Source organism: Prosopis cineraria, unplaced genomic scaffold (genome assembly GCF_029017545.1).
Source record: "Prosopis cineraria cultivar Desert tree isolate PC_DT_omini unplaced genomic scaffold, ASM2901754v1 PC11, whole genome shotgun sequence".
In the NCBI taxonomy this organism is placed as follows: domain Eukaryota; kingdom Viridiplantae; phylum Streptophyta; class Magnoliopsida; order Fabales; family Fabaceae; genus Prosopis; species Prosopis cineraria.
The window spans coordinates 22,899,506-22,922,294 of record NW_026555342.1 but is presented as its reverse complement, the minus strand read 5'-3'; the positions used below and the strand labels follow the sequence as shown (position 1 = coordinate 22,922,294).

The 22,789-nt window shown below is 31.3% G+C and overlaps 2 protein-coding genes across 3 annotated transcripts; one reads left to right on the top strand and one right to left on the bottom strand.

Moving 5' to 3' along the window:
- The first annotated feature begins 638 nt into the window (after nt 1-638).
- Nucleotides 639-3,944, top strand: LOC129286343 (MADS-box transcription factor 23-like). Its single transcript, XM_054922325.1, has 7 exons — nt 639-834; nt 2,026-2,104; nt 2,467-2,528; nt 2,897-2,996; nt 3,095-3,136; nt 3,219-3,299; nt 3,849-3,944. The coding sequence occupies exons 1-7, from the start codon at nt 653-655 to the stop codon at nt 3,942-3,944; spliced, it is 642 nt and encodes a 213-aa protein (XP_054778300.1). The 5' UTR covers nt 639-652.
- Nucleotides 3,945-14,199: 10,255 nt separating this feature from the next.
- LOC129286924 (MADS-box transcription factor 23-like) lies at nt 14,200-22,556 on the bottom strand. Of its 2 annotated transcripts, XM_054923029.1 has the most exons (9): nt 22,467-22,556; nt 22,062-22,274; nt 17,599-17,680; nt 16,386-16,447; nt 16,033-16,132; nt 15,880-15,921; nt 15,713-15,796; nt 15,351-15,505; nt 14,200-14,407 (listed from the first exon to the last, which is right to left on the bottom strand). In XM_054923029.1, exons 2-9 carry the CDS (start codon nt 22,241-22,243, stop codon nt 14,392-14,394), a joined length of 723 nt encoding a protein of 240 aa, XP_054779004.1. In that variant the 5' UTR covers nt 22,244-22,274; nt 22,467-22,556; the 3' UTR covers nt 14,200-14,391. The 2 variants fall into 2 exon arrangements, with proteins under 2 accessions (XP_054779004.1, XP_054779005.1); XM_054923030.1 differs by lacking the exon at nt 14,200-14,407 and having other exon boundaries at nt 15,376-15,505; nt 15,588-15,796.
- Between the last annotated feature and the right edge of the window lie 233 nt (nt 22,557-22,789).

The following is a 22,789-nucleotide window of genomic DNA, read 5'->3' as shown; positions in this document are numbered from 1 at the left end:
TTTTTGTTGCTGTCAAAATTTTTTTTTAACAATGTTTTAAAGACATGCATTTAGCAAGGATATACAAATTATAATTTTTTTTAACATTAATAATTTAATTATTCTTCTACGGGACTGACAATTCCAATCTGCGTCACTTCTCAGGCCCCACCATTCGGAAATGCCGAGGAATCACTTCTCCACTCGCAGACACTTTCACGGGGCGAACACTCGCTCTCCCTGGCCGACACCTGTCCCTAGCTATCAGTCTACGGTCTACCTAAGCAATGCTTGAGCGTTTAGGTCAACATATCGGCAAGAAGACCACTTGCGGTTCTTCACTGCCCAAAAAACCGGTTTTATTACCCCACAATGATAATGGAATCGAGACAGACGAAACAAAACCGCTTGACAAGAATCCGAATAAAGTATCCAAAACACATCAATCCTCAACAGCCTCTCTAGTCAGGACCTTCTTATACTTCTCCAATTGTTGTGTAAGTTCCAGCTTCTCCAGCATATATCTGAGCTATTTATTACGATTTTTATGTTTTTATTTTATTGATGTTTTAGTTATGCGTATGGTTTTGTTTAAGAGTTCATTTGATGAATCATTTCAGCATTATTAGGGATTTTTGTGTGGCAGCTGGTCTGAGAAGCCCTAGCTAGAGAGATGGGAAGAGCAAAGATTGCGATTAAGAGGATCGATGATTCAACGAACAGGCAAGTGACTTTCTCAAAGAGAAGAAGTGGATTGCTCAAGAAAGCGAGGGAGCTTTCGATCCTCTGCGACGCACAAGTTGGTGTTATCGTCTTCTCCAGCTCCGGCAAGCTCTATGAATATGGAAGCTCCAGGTTCCTTATTTAGTTCAATTCCCAGCTTAATTTATTTTTCCTTTGTTTGCTTTACCAGAAGCTGTGAGACAATATTTAAAATTCACTGTGCTTCTGATCTCTCCTTTGATCTTAGTAATATGCCTTTACACCATCTTCTTTTCTGGTTTTTTTCCTCCCAAGATAAAATGTGATGATATTCTCTGTCAGATATATACTGTGCAGTTCCGTTCCAATTTTAGCAACCATCCTGTTTTGTTGTGGGACGTCCTAGAAGAAATTAACAAGTTTTCTTTTGTACTCCCACTTGTGTGTGTGCGCATAAAAGTGTAGAGAGAGAGAGAGACAGAGAGAGAGAAGAGTAACTGCAAGCTTGAAAATTGATGCTTTGGATTTATACATACTTGTTTATAGGCTTGATATGTATATATATAGGGCCTGATAGAATATCAGAAACTCCTTCTCCTTCTGCTAGCTAATCCTAACTTAATTCTCGTTTTTCCTCCATTTCTCGTACCTCTGTATTTGGTCAAACTTAATGGGAGCTAATAAAAAGCTGTGCATGAAATCGTATATATGCAACATTATAAATAAGAGATCTCAACTCTTCTGGTTGAACTGTACCGCAAGTTTCATAGACATGCCCCAAACTTGGAAGAACACGTTAAAACGCCTTTATGCATGCCTTCACATACATACATACATACATGCATACAAATATATAACTATATACACTATGCTAAAGGTCTTTATTAAATTACGATAAGGATGTGTCATGTGCTGATTTGGAGTGCATGAACATGGTCGGGGTTAGTAGTACTTGCAAACCTAAAGGGGCAGGGGAAAGAGATAGAGAAAGGAGAGAGAAGGAAAGAGAAATGATGATGCAGTGAAAATTTCAGAATGCTTTATTCAATCAATTAAAAGTCTAGCTAATGTATAATATGAAAATTCATATCAACCTGCTAGTCAGTAAATTTTTAAATTAGTGTCTTAACTATTTTAATAAAATAATTTGCACATGACTTGTTGAATCATGGCTCAAATATGATTTTGACCATTAACTACTAAATTAGTGCTTTGATTAATTTAGTTTTCAATATCTTGGGTAAATGAATACATTGTAGCTCTATTTATAAAGTTTTAACTCCAACCTTAACCCTAACATTTATTTTCGTCTTATTTTGATTGAATTATCTCCGTTTCTCGCAGCATGAAATCTATTATTGACGGTTACAATGAACAAAAAGGGGATCACTCTAAGCTTATAGATCCTGCTTCAGAAGTCAAGGTACAAGATCAAATTAAATACCATTCCTCAACATATTTTTTAGGTTTCTTCATATAGTTCATGCTATAGTTACTCTAGCACTACAACAGTGCATCGAAGTTCCAATTTCCTTTGCTTTTTCATTTTCATCACTAAAGAGTCATATCATCACCAACCAATAAGATTATTTCATCAACATGTCTCTTGACATGATCTCATCAAGACTGCTAAATAATATTCTTGCATCTCCATACTTACATCTTGAGTTAGAATTCATCCCTTCTTAATTCGTCTTGATTGCATTACTCTTTATTCGACATAATATTCAAGCTATATATATATATATATATAGATTGGATGATATATGTTTTTCCATTTGGTAGTTTTGGCGAAGAGAAGCAACAGTCTTGAGGCAACAACTTCGACATTTGCAAGAATGCTACAGGTAACAAAATTACTTGATTACTACTCTATTATAATAAGAAAATAAGATGCATTGGAAGGAGCATTATTACTTTCTGCTTGCAAAATATTGGTCTCAACATGGAAAAAATAACAGATGATCACATATGCTGGGAGAGATGCCCATGTTAGTGCCCGACAGAGCCTGGAATAAGATAATACTTGCACGCAATCAAACAAAATGCAAATGAACAAACAGTGCAATACACTAATACTTCTGAACTCACTCAACTATCATAAACTCTCTTTACAATTGCAATTCAATCATTCCTTTTATATCCTCTGAATTTAAGAAACTGGAACTACTTAGTAAACCAAAAGTAACTCATTTCCTTTTTTTGGAAAATGCAGGCAATTGATGGGTGAACAACTTTCTAGTTTGAGCAATAATGACTTGCGAAATTTGGAAAATCAACTGGGGATAAGTTTAAGAAATGTCCGGATCAAAAAGGTTTGATAGATAAATTCAACTCATATCTTAATTTAATTTAACATGTCTTGCTGCTTTTACTGGACAAACATTTAACTTGATCATTAAATTATCCTCAGGAACAAGTTTTAAAGGATGAGATTAAAGGGCTGCAACAAAAGGTATTCAAAAATATTTCTGATCTTGCCATGTATGAAATGTATTCCCAAAAATGCTAACTAATTTATTGATGTGCTATTGCAGGGATATCAATATAGTCAAGAAAACGTAGAACTCTATAAAAGGATTGAAGTCATTAGTAAAGAAAATGCAGAATTACAGAAGGCATGCAATTAAGTTGATAAAAACAGTTTATCAAATTAGATCATGTACATGTGCTATTCATCTTTCCGTTCATATAACTTATCAGTCTGACAAGAGAATATGCTAATACAATCAACAAGATTGCCCTAAATTACACAGGAAAATGGAAGGAAGATGGTGATACCATCTACCGCGCCTATGCTGTTTGTTAAAAAGTTAAATGTTTACCAACCGGTGTTGACCTTAGGAGTTATCTCCCTTTGGATTTGACAATACTTGAATTTGACCTGATCAGATTATATGTTTTCTTTTCAAGACTAAATGAAGCTTCTTGTTTTTTTTTTTTTTTTTCAATTAGACTTGTGAAGGGTTACATGCACCAACCTATCTGCAGCTAAGACAGCCACAGTCTCAATCTTGTGAACCACCAACCAAAGCAATGGAACTGGGGTACGTCACTTAAACTGATGAATAAACTCACAGCTTGGAAACACGCACATGTACGTGCGCGCACTTGTTATGTTGTTCATTCTGAAAATTACAACTAAGCACTTGATTCCTATATGACAGATTACAGCTGCTTTAGCAACGGCTCTTTCCTGTAGGAAGATCAAGTTTTCTGCAGGGAAGATAGAATCAAAACAGCATCAATTCCCATATATTTGAAGTTCTATCATATCAGGAATCAGTTCTCTATAAGGTTCATACATAGTGGATGACATGAATATATCCCTCTGAATTTTGGACGGCAAAACTCTCAATGGCACCTAGTGGGGAATTATTTAGTTTGTAAACAAATAAATGGAATTTGGACTCAGAAATATTTGTTTACCCTTGATATTAACCATTATAACAAATTAAACTTCTAGGGCTGTCTTTATTTTGTATCTTTGTCAATATTGGATGACGAGTTCAAATTCAAGCGAGAAGTTCAAATTATTGTATTTCAAATTGCTGTTTGTCTTTCATATTTTTTAGATTATATTTTGGAATAAATAAACAATATTGATAAATAATATGATATAATATGCCATAGCAAACAATATACAAAGATTTGAAGTTGAAATTAAACTTCAACGTGTTAATGGTTCTTTGACCTAATGGCATGATACTCATCTTTGGTGGTACTAGCTCGCTGCTTCGATCCCGCTTGAACCCTCTTGTAATCTAATAGAAATAATTATAGTAGCAATCAAGTCACTGCCACTGTACCTTATGCCAATGAATTAAATAAGGGAAATGGGGCAAGTTGGCCATGAACTTCGAAGAGTAATTGTATAGGCAACACTCACAGACCTTTAGTTCAACTAGTAGTGAAATTGTATTGGTTTGACAAAAAATCTCTAGTTTTAATCTTAAAAATGCAGCGACATTTGTTTGTGGAGTTTGAGCCTGAAAGTGTGCTAATTAGCTTGATCCAAAATAGTCGAAGTAATTGCCTTTTGGACATCGGATGATTTACTAGAAAAAAGTAATTATCCAGATAACATCAATTTCCATAGTTGGAATAATAAGATATTAATGTTAATGGATTAGGACGACACTTGGCCATATTCTTAGTTAAAAATATGGTACATAATTTTCCAAATTTTTGGATTGGAGAATTTAGATTTGAATTTTAAATTTTACATTTTACATTTCAAATCTCACATTCAGAATTCATGTATTCAAAATCCTTTACTTGAATAATTTAAAAAAAATAAAATGAAGAAGAGAGATGAGTTGAGATTCAAAAAGAAAACAATAAATTAAAAATGATGAGTTTACCTATATTTTCTAATCAACAATGAGAGATAAAAACTATATGAGAATCATAAAGATAACAATAGTAAAACACGAAAAGAATAAGGTATTTGAATTAATTAAAATTTCAAATGATATAAAAGAAATTTGAAATTGTAAAGTAAATATAATAAGTGATACACTTGGATTTGCCAAATCCATAAAAATAATCAAGTTTCTACATGCCGTAGGCATTTCAAAGGAGAAAACAAAAAGCCTTTATAGGAGTGCTTTTGGGGAGAGAGCTCCCGTGGAAAGCTTGTGGAAGCGCTTTTTAGTAGAAATACTCTGGTAGGGTCAATTTTTTTTTTTTTTTTTTCCATATGCACATTTTGCTTTACATTGCTACCTGCTTTCTAAATTTATATGCAACATTTTAAAGCTGGAAACCAACAAGATGAAAAATATACTTCCATTTAAATTGACATTATGAAAAATATACTTCCATTTATTTTTATTTTTTTAAGAAATGCAATGTTCAGCCATAATCCCAACAACTACTCTAACCTCAAAATTAGTGCAAAAATTTTTAATTTAATCTACACTTCTAAACATTACATTATAAGAAAAAAATATTTAAATAAAAAAAAGACACGAGATGCCATCAACTTGAATCCAAAGATGACTTGTAAAAAACATACTCCTTCCGTCTCAAATTATAAGACACTTGTAAGAAAGATTTAGCATCTGAAAATTTAAGAAAGATTAAAAATAAGGTTTCATTAATGATAATTTTTTAATATTACCTTTCCCATATATTCTCTCTTTTTAATATAATTTCTTCAACGGAGTATTAAATAAAAGGGCATCTTTAAAAATTTATATTTTTGTCTTGAAAAATAAGATTATAAAGTGTATTTAATGAGTGTTATTAGTATGGAAAATTTTATCCAAAAATGTCTTATAATTTGGGATGAAAGGAGTATTAAGTTTCTTAGTAATGACATTCCATTTCAAATTTGGACAATAATTATAACTAAAAAGATAAGGGGAAATGAGCTGACACAATGAGCCACATTTGAAATTTTATGGTGATGCATCTATCCATATAACAATAGAACTAGGAAAAATTTTATGGGCCCAAATCAGGAATTAAGGCACAAAACGTATGGGCCGAATAACTAATAGAATCTATTGCTTCTTGACTTTTGATATTGCATGACAAATATTCAAGCTTTTTTGTTCAACTTCCACAGAAATTTTTGGTGGCCTAACTGGCTTGACAAGAGATCTTATTAATGATGATAACTGTTGCGTCCACCAATATGTCCAACGTGATCCAAGCCTAGATAATGAAGAATTTAACATATAAATTCAGTCAAATTCATGTAAATAAAAATAAATAAACTACTATTATATTGAAAATAATTATATTATATAGTGCATTACATTAAGTATTGGGAATATAAGAAGTCTTAGGATGCAAAAGGGGTCCGTCTTCGGTGCGCAGCACCTTGGTGCTCATCAGGTGCAACGCACTGTTTCTTGCTTTTAAAAAACATGAGAATTTAGATGGCCCAAATTTTTTTAATTTATATTTATATTTATTAAAATAATATTTATATATTTTTTAATAAATATGTTAATAATTAATCTGGACAGAGCATATTTAATTTGGGTGGGCCATTTTAAGATTAATTTTTTATAATCTTTGTGAATTGATTATGTATATGTATTCTGAATAGATTGGACTTAATATTTAATTTTTTTATAATTTTTATTTTGATAAATAAAATATTAAAAATAGAGATAATCTATTTTAAATCTGGGCCATCCAAAGTAAATTTGAATAATTAATTTATAAAATTATTAAAATTTTAATATTAAATTATATCATTCAAATTAAATTTGTCTAGATTGATGAGAAATATTTATATAATTTTTTAAAATTTTTTATTTTAATAAATATAAAATTAAAAAAATTTAAATTTAAACTGTCCATATTTTTATTTGAATGATCCAAATCTTATCACCACTTATGAGCACTCAAGTTGAATGCATACCAAAGCCAAAGACAAAATCAAGCTTCCCTTGCATTCTCTTACAGAAATTTTGGTCAGATCATCAGCAAAAAATTTACAATTATGAGAATATTTAATCAGAGAACCATGATTGATGTGGTGGATTAATATTAAGAACTCATTTGAATAACTCTCAAAAGCACATTCAAATTGTATTTAAAATGTGTTTTGTCAAATTTAATAAATAATTAAATCTTTTAAATATGCTTTTAATAAATGTAAACTAAAAATCAAATACAAACTAAATCCAACCGCCAGCACTGACACAATTAAGGGCGGAACCTGAAGCCCGAAGGTTGTCTGAGATGTGCGAAGTCATGCGCGTCCGAAGTGCGATGAAGCGAACAGGACACGTGTCAATCTTTTACTTGGGAATGGGAAATGACGTCTCAGGAAGGTATTTCAGATTTCCTTTTTTCTGTGTCTTTAAGGTTTCCAAATCAGGAAATCGGTGACCGTGCCTTTCGCCACGTTGGGGCTGCCAAAGCACATGTTTCGTCCTCTTTTCTCTCTTCTCCCTGTTTTCTTTTCTTTTCTTTTTATTTTTTTTAAGATAATGTTATTCTTCCTCTCTGATAGAGAGTTATTAAATTTGATTCCGATACCTTTTGTCCCTCTTCGCCGACAAAAATGGTTCTTGCACTGTTGGCACTGAGGAAAGCGGATATTCTATGACGAAGAGCATGCGTACGGTATCACTGGCCTTGCATTGAGAAGAATAATTTATTTGATTTAACTTGTAGGGTTTCATTTTATAAGTTAAGGTAGCATTTGGATCAGTGCATTTGGATTTGAATTCTAACTTTAAAATCTCACATTTCAAATCTCAAATTTAAAATTCATATATTTAAAATTGTTTGTTTAAATAGTTTAAAAAATTTTAAATAAAGAAAAGAGATGAGTTGAGATAAAAAAAAAATTTATGTTTGGATTGCAAGTCTCGAAGATGTCAGGGGCTCCTCCTCTGAATTTCTCTCTTCTCCGACATAATCACTTAACTCTCATCTCACTCTCTCACTCTCCCACTCTTTGGATCAGTTCTGATACCAAAATGGTTCAAAAATTAAATGAGAAAAAAATACTTTAATTTATTGCTTTAATATCATATGCTAGTACAAGGAAAACAAGGTCCTATTTATAATGTTCTAAATCTCAAACTGAAAACAGGGAAATAAATGACAAGTTACAAATGCATTTTATTTGCATTAACGGTGGTGTTGCAATGGACGCGCGTTTCTTCCGTTCACTTCTGTTGTTCTGTTTTAGGATTACTATTCAATTTGTGCCTTTTGAAGATCAACTTGCAAACCTACTAACTAACCTCTGTCGTCTAATCGTTTCCTGTTTCTTCACGACAAACTTGGGTTGGTCACTTCCCGTTTGTGGGGGGATACTAACAATGAAAATAACCAGCCCATGATTCTATCTAAGGAGTCCAGCCCATGATAAGAAGTCCAAGAAGAAGAAGGCCCAAGTCCTGAATACATTTCTGTTTAACTGTTGTATTATAGTTATTGTATCAAAGGATTCATTATTCTTAATTTAAAATTATGTAGAAGATATGACGTTTACCCTGTTGTAACAAACTCTTGTATTATATAATGAATAATAATCCATCAGGTTACTCACATTGAGTGAGCCTCCATAATCTTTCTATTCTGTTTTTCAGTTAGCTAGGGGTGATATATTTTTTACCCTTAGAATATTATGTATATAGTTTAGCTCATCAATTATATATAGCTCTTATTGCTACAAGTAAAGAAGTAGTTGATGTACATTCATTCTTTGAAAACTTGAATATAATTGTTAATGTTGTGTGTTCTTCTTGTAAGCACACTGATGTATTATAAAATACTTTTTCATTTCAAATTGCCAATAATTTGGTTGAAAATGATGAGATTCAGACAGGAAGGGACTAAGTTAGCACATTACAGCTAGTGTCTTGGATACACTAGACAATGTTCTCATTTTAATTCTATATATAGTTTTTTATGCCTGTATGTATAGTGCACCTACTTTAGTTTTTGAAAATATGGCTATCACAAGATCTATTTATTCTTATCAAGGTGATGATGCTACATATGCTTGTAAAGCATTGGTTTTCATTTTACATTTGTTGAACGAAATTATAGGAGTTATTAATAAACTTTGTGAAGCATTGCAACAAAAGTCTCAAGATATCTACCCTAAATGCTGAGTTTGATATCTACCATAAAATGACTCATTCAAAAGTTACTTATTTTTGTAATAGCCAAGTTATTGAAATGGTTTATATAAGTGTTTTTACTTTGTAATGCCACCCCTAATTAAACTTCTAGCTCTGCCGCTGGCTATAAGTGCTATTTAAGTTCATAATGCCTTAGCACTAACATATATATATATATATATATATATATATATAAGAATTGAACATCCAATCGTTTGCTTTAAATACTAAAGCTGTTACTATTAATGCTAACTAAAGCTAGGGTTTTTCTTTCATCATTTAATTATTAGAGTTTTTCATTCCCCCTCCCCCCCCCCCGGGGGTTAGGCTTGCATATAATACTTGAAGATCAGCTTATATAGTTACCTAATATACTCACTCCATTAAATAATGCAAATTATTTTTCAAGGGGTTGGGTGGTAAAAAATGTAAAACATTTTTAATGTTTTAAGGCGTAATTAATGTATTTTTTAAAAGTACCCATAATAAATAAATCACTTTATATTTATTTTAAAGTGAAACACTCTATGAAATAAGTATAGTTTGGAGACAGTAACTATTTTATAGGAGGACGGGATTTAATTAAAAATACTTTACATTTTATAATAGAGGAAGTATGTGAATATTCATATTGGACATGATTATTCATTGGTATAATTTTATTGTCAACAGATATAATTATAATTTATCTTAAAACTTTTTAAAGTGTAAAATATTTGATGATTGATTATATAGTTAAATAATAATTTAGCAATTACGATTACAATTGAAACGCAGGTATCTATGGTAATCTCATTTCATATAAAAGATTTCAATTTTTTTTTGGGTTCACATGCTTGTTTATATATTAATACATATACATATATATAATATAAAAATTCTATTCATAAATAGTATAACTTATCTATTATGTTTGGTGAAGATACCACGTTATGAAATACAAAATGCTGTGACATAGGTATTGGGAAAGCTCCGTGCTATGTACTCTATTTTCATACGGAGTCATTCTTGGCCATGCATGCTTTTACTATTATCAAATTTCTATGACTATGACTAAGAAATAGGAATTACTCACATCGGCAATTAAATGCTGTAGTAATATATAATATAGTGGAAATAGTGGCCAAAAGAAATAATAATAATAATAATAATAATAATAATAATAATATAACATATTGGAAATAAAAAAGGCTTTTCCAGAAGAGTAGTGGTAATTGATAATATTAATGAATAATGAATGTAATTCGTATCAGAATCAAAAGTTTAAAAGGATAAATTTTTCTTCTGGATGCCGCATCTTCCGTCACTGATCATATGGATCTCTACACTCTTTACTTAATTTATTTTTTGTGCCAGATCACTAAGATTGTTCTCTATATCATCATTTTGTCCCGAATATGTGGAAAAAGTAACTAAGTTCAAAATTTCTTACAGCATTTTGAAGATCAAATTATGTTTATGTTAAAGATATATATATATATATATATGTATATAATTTATTTGTATTTATAATAATAAGATTAAAATATACAAAATTTCTTTTTAACTTTGAGGTAGATGCACAAAACCTCACCTATAAAAATTTAAAATTAATCTCTCTAACATTTAGTTGTTTTACCACAGACTCATCTACTGTTATTTTTTTAGTTATTTTACTAATAGAAGTTATCATGTCATATTAAACAAAGACATGTAGCTTAAGTGATATCCATGTAAGCTAATAATAACTTTATAAATATTTTATCAACATTTTTGGCTATCATTAACGTATATCGAATGTCACATAAACTACTAGGTGCCTTTTCTTAACATACATGATATTCGAGCCTTACAATATCCCTGAGCGCACGGAGAGTTGACTCAACCTGACCACAAGATCTGCTGTTTGGTGCAGCACTACTTCACCTCCATATATCAATGCATGTTTTTAATTTGTCCCTTCAAGAATTGTGAGATTTGTTACTCACCTTTATGAAGTGTGTGTCCACACCTATTGTTTTATTTTGTTAAGGTCCTTCAAAGGAATTTGGTTTTAAAGAAAATACTTATGAGTGCTATAGTAGTAGATATGTAATGCGCCTATTTGGTTCCAAAATTGTTTATATTTACGCATTTTATTAAGGGGAGATTCTTTGAACTTGTGACGAGTAAATATAACTTTTATTTGTTTTCATATAACTTCTGCTGTGTTGCTTTTTTGTTGTTGTGTTTACTTGTGCTACTTTCGGTTGTTTCTGTTGGTTTTTGACGTATTGTGCACCCTTGATGGATAAATATTGATAGCCCAAGCCCACATTATATATTAGCAGGTCAAATTAATAAGGGAAAAATATGAGGGTCTTAACTGCAAAATATCCCAAAATTCATTTTGAGTAATGAGAAGGAACGGTTAAAGTATTAAACGTATGCACGTTGCCTTTATCTTCATGCGTGGAAGTTTTGTGGCAAGTGGATGTGTGAAGACTATATCTTTTATGGGGGAGATATTAATAAGGCAGACTAAGAAAATTGAAGGTACTTTATTCACACCCAATTTGTGAATTTGGAGGCTTGGACCCAACTCAAATTAATTGGCTTCAAAATAATTATAAAAAAGAATATTTATGAAACCTTAGCCATTAAGTCAAAACTATCACTTATGATAGGTGGCCACAATGAAGGAAGTGCTTTCTAAATTCAAGAAAATTGGTGATCATGGAGCTTAGATACCAAGTTAGGATCATTTATAAATAGAGGAGCTCTCTCTCAATAATGGCATCAAAATCAACAACATACCAATCTCAAACTCGCATTTGCTACTTTATTTTATTTTTTTCTTTTAGCATGTAGTTTTGGTCTTTATTTTTCATTGTACAACATACATAACCCGCCACCTCTTTCTTTAATTAATGTATCTCTGCTTTCCTGCATATACATTAATTTTTTTTCCTTCATATTCTCACATCCAGGTGATCGCTGTGGTAAGGAGCTTGGGTTCCTCACATTTAATTAAAAATTTGGTTCTTTCATTCTTTTAAGGCCCCACTTTCTAGCACGCCTCATAACACCATGCCTGATTGTTTTTTACAAACATGCTCTTTTTTCTCTTCCACTTTTCCTCTCGATGCATTTGCTACATACAGATATAATTCAATGCAACTTACAAGTATGGTTTTCAGACTCTATAAATCTATAGTTTCTGTTTCCGACTTTTGGCTCTGGCTCTATATTATGATAGCGGGGTCTTAGTCACCCATGATTTTAATATTTGACATTTCAAATAACATAGTCAAACCTACAATATCTAGAAGATCATTCTTATATGTTGGAAATATTAGTTTGACATTTAGTCACTTTTTATTATATCTTATAAAATACATATGGAGTTTATATATAAATATTTGCAAAGAGATGTGATAATTTGCTCAAAACAATATATGAAAAAATTTTAATTTGGCCTCTCATTCGATTAAATCTCATGATATATAATATTTTGAAGTGAAAGTTAACTGCATTATAAATTAGACTAAAAGATCATTTTCACAATACACTACGAATCAAAATTGAACTCTGAAACACAGCTCAAATTTGAGTCTGTATAGATGCATAAAATAATTTTGGCAGAGTTATTCCAAATAGACTTGATAATGCTCAATTACTTCTATATATATACATATATTCAGTGTAACGATCATACATTCAGTGCAACCATCATATATCTTACGATAGTTGTTGACTATTACATCTCAGCTTGCGGCTTCAGCAGGAACAGTTTTAATCCCAAACAATTAAATTTTATAAGGATCTACAAATATGACCTTTAATTTGAAACTTGAATATATTTACAAATTAAATAGAGTTGAAGTGCATTTTTTCCCTATACTTTCCTTCAAGGAGTGCTAAGCATCGTGTTTTAATAAGTAAGGCATTTTTTCTCCTAAACCATTTTCTATAGGAGTGAAAATCTCCCTCCATTAGGTATTTTTGCTAACGGAGAGGGATTTTTGTGTGCTCCTTAAAGGAAAGTAGAGAGAAAAATGCACTTTAACCCAACTAAATAATAAAATAGGTTATAACAAACTGATTTGAGTTATTGAGTTTCAGAGAGAATTAATCACTTTTGGAGTCAAAACTAACGAAATCTCTCTATCGTTTATAATCATATATATTCATCTTGCATGCGCGCGCGCGCGTCTTAAGAGACTTTTTTTGAGAAACATTATTCTTGTATGATTATTGCAAGGGTGCGCATGTCAATTTGAAAGAAAATAACAGTGAAGAAACTCTTCAAGTGATTATTTCAGTTAACTTAAATCTTTTGCATCAATTCACTTCAACTACATATTATAAATGCTCTGCTTTTGGGTATAGAGGTTGTGTATTTATACCATGAATGAGCCCAATGGATAGAATGGGCCCAAAGCTTTATTAAATGAGTTCAAGTGACTTGGAAATCAGGGCACGGAATTTACAATTAAAAGTGGAAGAAGAGCACTAAAGATGGCATCAAAGAATTTGTGAACTGTCTACCTCCCTGAGTCTGCTTCTCTTCTGTCTGACCCTCCTGCTTTACTTCTTAACTGTTCCTCTTGTATTTAGTTGTCGATGCTTCATATTTTTGAGTTGTAATTGTTTTAGCCGAACTATCTTTGGCTTTATGCCTCTGGCTAGAGAATATTTCCATTTGAATACCAGTTTTCCCTAATATTTTCTGTAATTTTTGCCTAGCAAGATTGATCGCCGTGAAAATTTCATGCCCTAATGATTAATGCAAAGTTTTTCTTGATTGACATGTAATTGTTAATTTGTTCATTATTCCTCGAAAAGAGGAAGGTTCAAATTGAAGGTTATTTAATTTCATGAAAGGTATACAGATCAAATTCCATTCATTTGATCACAACAGATCTAGAAACTAAAAAGTTCAGCACTTGGCACATTTGATAGCTTTACGGTCTATAATTTATAGAGTCATCTCCAAATAACATAAATGTTTCCTGATGAAATGACTCATACCATATATGCATTATATGCTATTCTAATTCTAACTCTCTTGTTGAATTGAAACATCTCTTACACGAAAGTCGGTGGTAGCATGGTGTTGAGAATGCAGATCAAAGAGCCACTGCTAAAGGAGCTGTAATCTGTCATAAAAATCAAGTGCTTAGCTGTAATTTTTGAGAATGAGCAACATTTTCACATACAAATATGTGTGTGTTCGAGCTGTGTATATTTTTTTTTCCTCTTATTTATAAGTCACTTATAACCAGTGGCAGAGCCACATGCTGTTGAAGGGGAGCATACACTTGGGAAAAATAACACATATGAGGTTATATGTTTTAATATTTTACAGTTTGCTCTCTCTCTCTCTCTCTCTCTCTCTTACTTTGCACCTCTTATTTTAAGATTTCAAACTTTAAACACATTTTAATATTACATTTAGCCCAGATCTAAAATTTATATTTTTAACTTAAAGCCCAATGAATATTAGCCCATAATTTCCCTAATCCTTTTAAAAAATAGAAAAAAATTAATTTGACTAAACTAAACCTATGCTGTTCATGTTTTGAGAATACTAGTTAAGGATTAGTCAGAAAAGAGGAAACAAATAATGAAGATTCAAAATTTAAAAGTAAGCTCAATGAATGCCTTTTGTTATTTCACTGCACTTGCCGGTGTATAATTAAAAGTTAAATAAAGAAACAACAATTGGAAAAAAAAACAAAGGAAGAGAAAAAGCGGATTTGAAAAATATAGAAATATTTTTCTTGTACCAAAGTCTAGGCTTCACCCTTCAACCCAAGATCCTAGCTCCACCACTGCTTTTAACATATTTCACTAGAATTAAGAAAAACTTTAAAACTCATTCTATGTAAAAATTTATTAAAATCTCAACTTTGCCCCTGTTAAATATACATACTTTAACAATCTATTTTTCCTCTCCAACATTTAATAGAGGGTAAAAGGAAAAATTTGTAATAAAAATTTAATAAAGTTACTTATAAATAGGACCCAAAAAATATTCTCTCTCTATCCTATAAATAGAACTAGAGGGAGTATTTATTTCATTAGTTTGAAGGGATATACCCCAATTCCATTGCTTTAGCTGGTGATTCACTAGATTCAGACAGTGGCTGGCTCAGCTGAAGATGGATAGGTGAATGTGATCCATATTTGTTGCTGATAGTGTTTGTAGGATTAGAATTCCCACTTTCCTCATTCATAACCCTTGCTTCACAAATCTAAGGAAAGAAAAAACAAACTCTGACAACTTTGAAAGAAAACTTCAAACATTTAGCTTTTAAATAAATAACACAGGCTCACTCTAGCTAGGTGGTGTCTTCCTCTTCCCTCCTCTGTTCTTGTGTAGTTAAGGGACAACTTGTTGATTCTATAATCATATCTGCCCTTGAGACTGGATTAAATGATATCAATGAAAAGATAAATACCTTCGTCTGTAATTCTGCATTTTCTTCACTGATGACTTGTATCGTTTTATGGAGTTCTACATTTTCTTGCCGAATTTGATTACCCTGCAATAGAATCAATAAATTATTGAGAATGTGTGGGAACTCCAATCTTACATGGCGAGATCAAAAACATAATTCTTGGATACCTTTTGTTGTAGCTCTTTAATCTCTTCAGTTAAAATTTGATCCTGCAGACAAATCAATGATCAAGTTATGGACATGGTATATGCTTGTCCTGCAAAACTGATGATACATTAATTAAATTAAATGTAGATATGAGTTGAAATTATCTCTCTTACTTTTTTGATTTGGACATTCTTCAAACTCATCTCCAGTTGATTTTCCAAATTTTTCAATTCATTAATGCCCAAACCAGAAAGTTGTTCACCCATCAATTGCCTGCATTTTCCCAAAGGAAACAAAGTACACTTAAGGCTTACTACATAGTTCCAGTTTGTTATATTCAGAGTATAAAAACGAGGGAAACAATTGCGCTTTTGAAGAGATATAGTTTATGATAGTTGAGTGACTTCAGAAGTAACGTGTTGAGGGGCTTGGTCATCTGCATTTTCCATGTTGAGATTAACATTTTGCTATCTCAAAGTAATTAATAATTCTCGTACCAAAATGTACATGATTTTCTTATTTGTACCTGTGCGATTCCTGCAAGTGTTGCAGTTGCTGCCTCAAGACCGTTGCTTCTGTCTGCCAAAACTAACAAGTGCAAGCACATGCATAAAAATATTATTAGTTAATCAATCGCAAAGGAGTGGGCAGGATATAAGAAGGAAGATGCTTCCAGGTCCACATCTCTTCATTGCACAGGCCTTGTAATTCGTTCATATTAGTTGGTCAATTAGTTAACCTATCTTGATATAGAAAGTGGACGGCAAGTTGGCATGACATTTGTGGAGGGAAAAATAGTAGAAAATCATTTAAGATGTGGTTTAATTATATACAAACAAGAACGGGGCATATGGAGGTGCTAGTGAGAAGGAGTGAGAAAAAGCTTACTCCGATCCCATTTATAAATCACTTTTAACATGTTTAACTAAAATTAAGAAAAATTTCAAAAGTTATTAACTCTCTATAAAAAAATTAATAAATTTTTAACATTGTCTCTGTTAAATATATATATTTTAATCTTGCACTTTCTCTCACCACCATTTAATGGAAGATAAAAGGGAAAAATGTGATAAAAAGTCAATGTAATTCTTTATAAATAGGACTAAAAAATGATTTGTGGTATTTTATACTCCATTGGTTTCAAAATATATGCATGTCTTTTAAGGTATTTGCAAATAGATTAAGAAATGTAATTAATACCCAAGAATATTAGTTTTTTTTTAATTCCATTGCTTGGTGTTCTGAGAAACTTGGGGGAATTACCACTACTCGTTGATCTGTGACTTGAGAATCAATATAGACTATAGGTCGTTTCTTATCGCATCTTCTCTTGATCTATGTTTAACTACATAGATCTGATCCATTTTAGTTTCTAGTGTTAATATTATTAGACCATACACATGGGGCATGGTGATTCCCTTTAGCTTCTGAACTCAAGTCTTCTTATCCCATCTTCTCTTGATCTATGTTTAACTACATAGATCTGATCCACTTTCATTTCCAGTGTTAATATTATTAGACCATACGTATGGGGCATGGTGATTCCCTTTGGTTTCTGAACTCAAGTTTTGTTATATCTTTTCTCCAATATTCTGTAACTGTTCTTGCTTCTTAATCTTGTTTGGAGTTAAATATAACATGCTGACAAGTGCAAGTATATATATACTAACTATTGGAGTTGTATATGATTTACGAATGTCAAGTAACTAGAATGAAGAAACATTAAAAATATCTTGTACCTTTGCTTCTGAAGCTGGATTCATAAGCGGATGATGATGCTCCTCCTTTTGTTTATTATAGCGCTCAATAATTGACATCATGCTGCCACATATAAGTAGAGAATTCAATCAATAAGATCAAAATCAAATTTATGTAAATATGAAGTTATCCCTTTAGACTTGCTGTACCTTGAACACATGGTATAGATCATTCTAAGCGATCATGCCCTCTTTTTGGGTGTCATATAATTGATTATTTTTTCATCTTGAGTATGAAAAACTCTATAATTTTTCTTTCTTACACATTTAGGGCCACTGGCTGCTATAAAGAATGAGAATGAAATGGATTATAAAAACTCAGGTAACCAAAACAGATCTAAATGTGGAGAAGAGATAGGTCAACCATGTTCATAAGAGATAAGAGTAATTTAGTTCATGATATTTGGGAGTTTTGATTCATGAGGTATACAAAAAGTGTGGTCATTAATCTTACATTTATAATGTGATATTAAGTTTTATCATACTTAACATGAAGGAGAGAATAATTTAATTCATTTTTGCTTTGATTTTTTTTTAATCAATTCCATTATCATATTTTTTTTAGCAATCAAATGGGTCCCTTTAGATTTCTAAGGACATTACAAGGGTAAAAGGTTTCTGCAACAATTAAGTGAAAGGAGTATGATGAGATTATCGCAATGCTTCATATTTGCCCTTGCTCTAGAAACCTTGCTTGGCGTGCCAAATTTTGGTTCTTATGGAAGTTGATGGCACGATTCAAAATCTGAGTTTTTGACCGATTCTTAAACTAAACCAATGTAATCCCACATAACAAATCTAGAATGTATTTGTTGACCCCAAATAACTACAAAACATGAGTTATTCATTCAGCTACGCAATAATTAGAACAGAATGCAAAATATAAAAAAAAAAAAACAAGCATTGCATATCAACCATGACCCTTTTATGGTTGACATAACATTTCAACTTTTTGAATGCATCATAGTAGCATCATGACGTCAAAGGATCCTGCATTACCAATAATTACCAAATAACCACCTGGCCTACATAATATACATCGGAAGGTCAGCTAGCCACAAGCATGTTAGCCAGCTTCATATTGATCTGATCTGAAAAATTATGGAGGGTTGAGTGAGTTTATTAGTGGGGGTATGAATAATGAATTGAGAAAAATGGAAGCAAGGCACGCAAGAATTTTTTTCCAAAAAGAAAAAAATTGTGTTGTTCGTTGAACTTTTACAAAATTAGTGATTTTTTGATTGCCTATTATTGGTTTGTTATGTTTATATTATCTGAAAAGTAAAGGTTATCTTGTGTCTGGTTATACATACAGTAAAAAGTTCTTTTCAAAATAATTAAAAGTTATTCAAAATAGATTTTTCACGATAATAAAAAATAAGCTTTTTCCATTTTTTTAAAAAACATTGACAAGTACCCTGAAATTTTTTTAAGCGTAATTTTTTTAAAAAGGTGATTTTTTATTAAATAATATGAAACAAATAAGCCCTTGATAAATATCATTGTGCCCATACATCTACATAAGACGCTTTTAATACACTGTATGATATGTGATAGATAGGACATGATGATCTAGCTAATTCGATATATGCGTCATTTATTATTTTTTTGGTAATAGATCTGTTATATTTTTAACTCTTAATGTAAAGCCTTTTTTTTTATAATATAAATAATACTACCCCATTCTCTGTTATAGATTACATTCTATAGAGTTTCTACCGTCTTCAATACAAGTCACTTTTATATCTATCAATAATGTCACAACATCTAGGTTTGTAACTACTTCTCAAGCTAGCGATCGATTAAGCCAATCTTTGTCTATCATTACAATATTTTTGTTCTATGGCAGCATTTTGAAACTATTGCAACAGGGTAAAAAATCATTGCCTATAGGTATAACAACAGTTTTTGGGCGTAGAACCTGCCCCCGTTACTTATATAAGATAACAGATTTTTCATTTAGGCCATAGATATAATAAAATTGTTGCCTATATTTTGCTTACAATAATTACTTTTATCCTCTGTTTAGCTGGAAGGAAGGAGAGGAGGAGAGAAGATTTTAAAGAGTTCGATTTTTTTTAAAAGGACAAAATAGTATTAAAAGCTTTTAATAACTTTTCTTCAACTTTCCACTTATATATCTCTATTAAAAATCTCACTTGTCTTATCATTAAAAAAAAAAATCACACTTGCCAAGGTAAATTATATATATACATCAAGTCCCATGTTCATCTACATTCCACTATAAGCAAATCATTAGAAAGTTATAAAACCAACCATATATATAACATGCAAATAGTTTTAAGATCTCTGGGTGTGTGTGTGAGAGAGAGAGAAGGGGGGCATCTTAGCCTTCTTTGTAGTTCAAGTGCCCCATGCAAGAAGATAATGCCACTTGCATGTCAATTATCTCTTGCACAGCCTCTTAAAGTTTTATTTAGAATCAAAGCTAGCTGCTTGTCTTGCCTGTTTAGAGATTACATATAATATTTGTATAATGTGCTTTCTGAATTCTTTAAAAAAGCTTTATTTGAACTTTAACTGCCAGTTTGTGTGGTGTCTTCTATATATTTGAACTTTAGAAAGAGTCAAGTGACTTTGCCAGTCTGGAGAGGGACGTGGATAGTTCACACTTCTCAGGATGACCTATACACTAGAGTGAAGAGTAAAACTTTTAGTGCTTAAATTTTCTTTTAATTATTAATCTAATCCTTTAATTTTAGGAAAAAATACATATAAGTCTTTTGGAGCAGATTTATATACAGATAAGTCTTGTAAAATTTAGAAACTACTATCAGATCCCTTAGGGCATGAGTATAATTTGAAATTAAGGTGAAAAGATATTATTGCAATTACTTATTAGGTTTAATTGTTAAATATATGAAATTATAGTTATTAAATATTGAGAAAGTTAATTTTTTAATCATTTAACTTTTAACTTATTTGTAATTCAGTCTTTCAACTATGGCTTATTACAACTTAGTCCATCAACTTTTGATTAACTTATAACTTAGTCCTTATTTTTTATATTTTTTTAAAAAAATTATCCTTATTAAAAAAGAGGGCTAAAAAAAGTGCTCATATTTTGCTTTAAAATACCTTACTCTTACTCTTTGATGTGAGATCTAAACTAATATGAAAAAAAAAATCTAACAAAAATTGATGGATTAAGTAACAGACGAGTCAAAAGTTAAAAGACTTAGTTGTAGACAAGTCAAAAGTTGATAGACTAAGTCATAATGAGTCATATTTGATGGATTGTTACAAGTGAATTAAAAATTAAAGAATGAAAAGATTAATTTTTCCTAAGATATGAAGTAATAGTTGTAAATTATTTATGTAGTAATTGTATGCGATTTAAACTTGCAACACATGATTAGTTTAATTGTTTGATATATGAAATTGCAGTTGCAAAAAGTTAAAGTGATAGTTGTGAATTACTGATGGAGTAGTTATAAATAATTAATATCAAACTTTGCTAGTATAGTTTAACTATTAAATATATGAAATTATAGTTATAAAATGTAGTGGATAATTTTTTTCTCAAAACCACCTCTTCTTTTACTGTGCCAAATTATAATTCTTAGACATGCTTTATTGTAGTCATTGATTTTAATGATAGATAAAATTGAAAAATTAAATATTTTTACAAGTTTAAGGGAATCAACTATCATTCTTTAAGAATCGTGAAGTTAGTCAACTTTGATTTATAATTAAGACTGATCTCCTATATCCTATCAGGAGGAGAGGCGTTTTTGATATCCTATCAAGTCTATAATTATAACACTACAAGTCTCACGGAATTCTGACATGTATATCAAAACCAAAGCAAGCATATAGGAGAGGGGAAAAGAGACTAGCCAAACAGACTCCAGGGAGAAAAAACAGAGATGATACCAGTGACCAGTATCAATTTTTTTTCTTTCTTTCATTCTTTTTTTTTTAATGCAAGAACACGGCAAAACCGTGTAAAAAAGGCAAATGTCAAAGTCATGTCTAAAGCTATACGATTTCTACAATCATGCAGGGGATTTATTAAAAATCTTGATATCGAAGTTATCCCAAGATGGCTAGTGGGCAAATAGATAAGTGCATCTATTAACTTCTCTATAAACATGGTTTATATGCATCAATTTCAAACTCGTAGATGCTTTTTAATATATGCAAGGGGGATTATATATATATATATATATATATGAAAGAACTGTTAATTTCTTGTGGTACCAGCAACCGCACAGATCAATCTGAAGATAGCTTATTTTTCTCTTCTGTTTTTTTTTTTTAAGATGCATATTATCTAGATCAAAAGAGAGCAGCACAGAGAAAATACTGTTATAGATTCTAATAAATTATAGAAAATCAGACGAAGAAGAAGAAGATGATGATGATGATGATAAATAAATTAATTAATTAATTAATAAATGAAGCTGAGAACAAGCAGGAACCTGGAGCTTCCATATTCATAGAGCTTGCTGGTGCTGGAAAACACAATAACCCCAACTTGTGCGTCACAGAGGATCGAAAGCTCTCTGGCTTTCTTGAGCAAACCATTTCTTCTCTTTGAGAAAGTCACTTGCCTGTTCGTTGAATTGTCAATTCTCTTAATCGCAATCTTTCCTCTTCCCATTCCTCTAGGGCTTCGTCACAGCTTCGATCGCCTTCCAGATTAACCACACAAACAAATCAGTAAAGCTGCAATAATTATTGATCAAAGGAATTCCATAGAAGGAATCGGAAAATATATATATATATATATAATGTTCCAAAAATATAGATAAAAACTTTAAAAAAAATACAAAAATAAAATCGTAATAAACAGTGAATATTTGCATCGAGAAGCTGGAACTTACAGAGAAATATTGTTGGCGTCAGAAGGAGAGAAGGGGAAGAAGAAGCAGAAGACAGCTTCTTTTTGGGAAGGTCCTTACAAGAGAGATGCTTTTTGTGAATATTGCACTTTGAATACTTTTAAGGTTTTGTTTATCTCGTAACTCGAAGAAGCCAACATACTTTGGGGGCAAAAAAAAAAAAAAAAAAAACGGAAACCGGTTTTTGGGCAGTCAAAAACCGCTAGTTTTCAAAGTAAAGTTCTTTTGAATCATCGGACCTGATTGATTACCTTGACTCTCGGCTCAGGTATTTCTTTCTCTGTTTGAAATCAGAAAGAAGTTGA

What these genes read in the sequence shown, in the direction of transcription:
- LOC129286924 (XM_054923029.1), bottom strand. Translation starts at nt 22,243, where the DNA reads ATGGGAAGAGGAAAGATTGCGATTAAGAGAATTGACAATTCAACGAAC. An exon ending in TATGAATATGGAAGCTCCAG is followed by an intron (nt 17,681 to 22,061) that starts GTTCCTGCTTGT and finishes TATATGTGGCAG; the next exon opens with CATGATGTCAATTATTGAGC. An exon ending in CACTTGCAGGAATCGCACAG is followed by an intron (nt 16,133 to 16,385) that starts GTACAAATAAGA and finishes GGGAAAATGCAG; the next exon opens with GCAATTGATGGGTGAACAAC.
- LOC129286343 (XM_054922325.1), top strand. Translation starts at nt 653, where the DNA reads ATGGGAAGAGCAAAGATTGCGATTAAGAGGATCGATGATTCAACGAAC. An exon ending in ATCCTGCTTCAGAAGTCAAG is followed by an intron (nt 2,105 to 2,466) that starts GTACAAGATCAA and finishes TCCATTTGGTAG; the next exon opens with TTTTGGCGAAGAGAAGCAAC. An exon ending in CATTTGCAAGAATGCTACAG is followed by an intron (nt 2,529 to 2,896) that starts GTAACAAAATTA and finishes TGGAAAATGCAG; the next exon opens with GCAATTGATGGGTGAACAAC.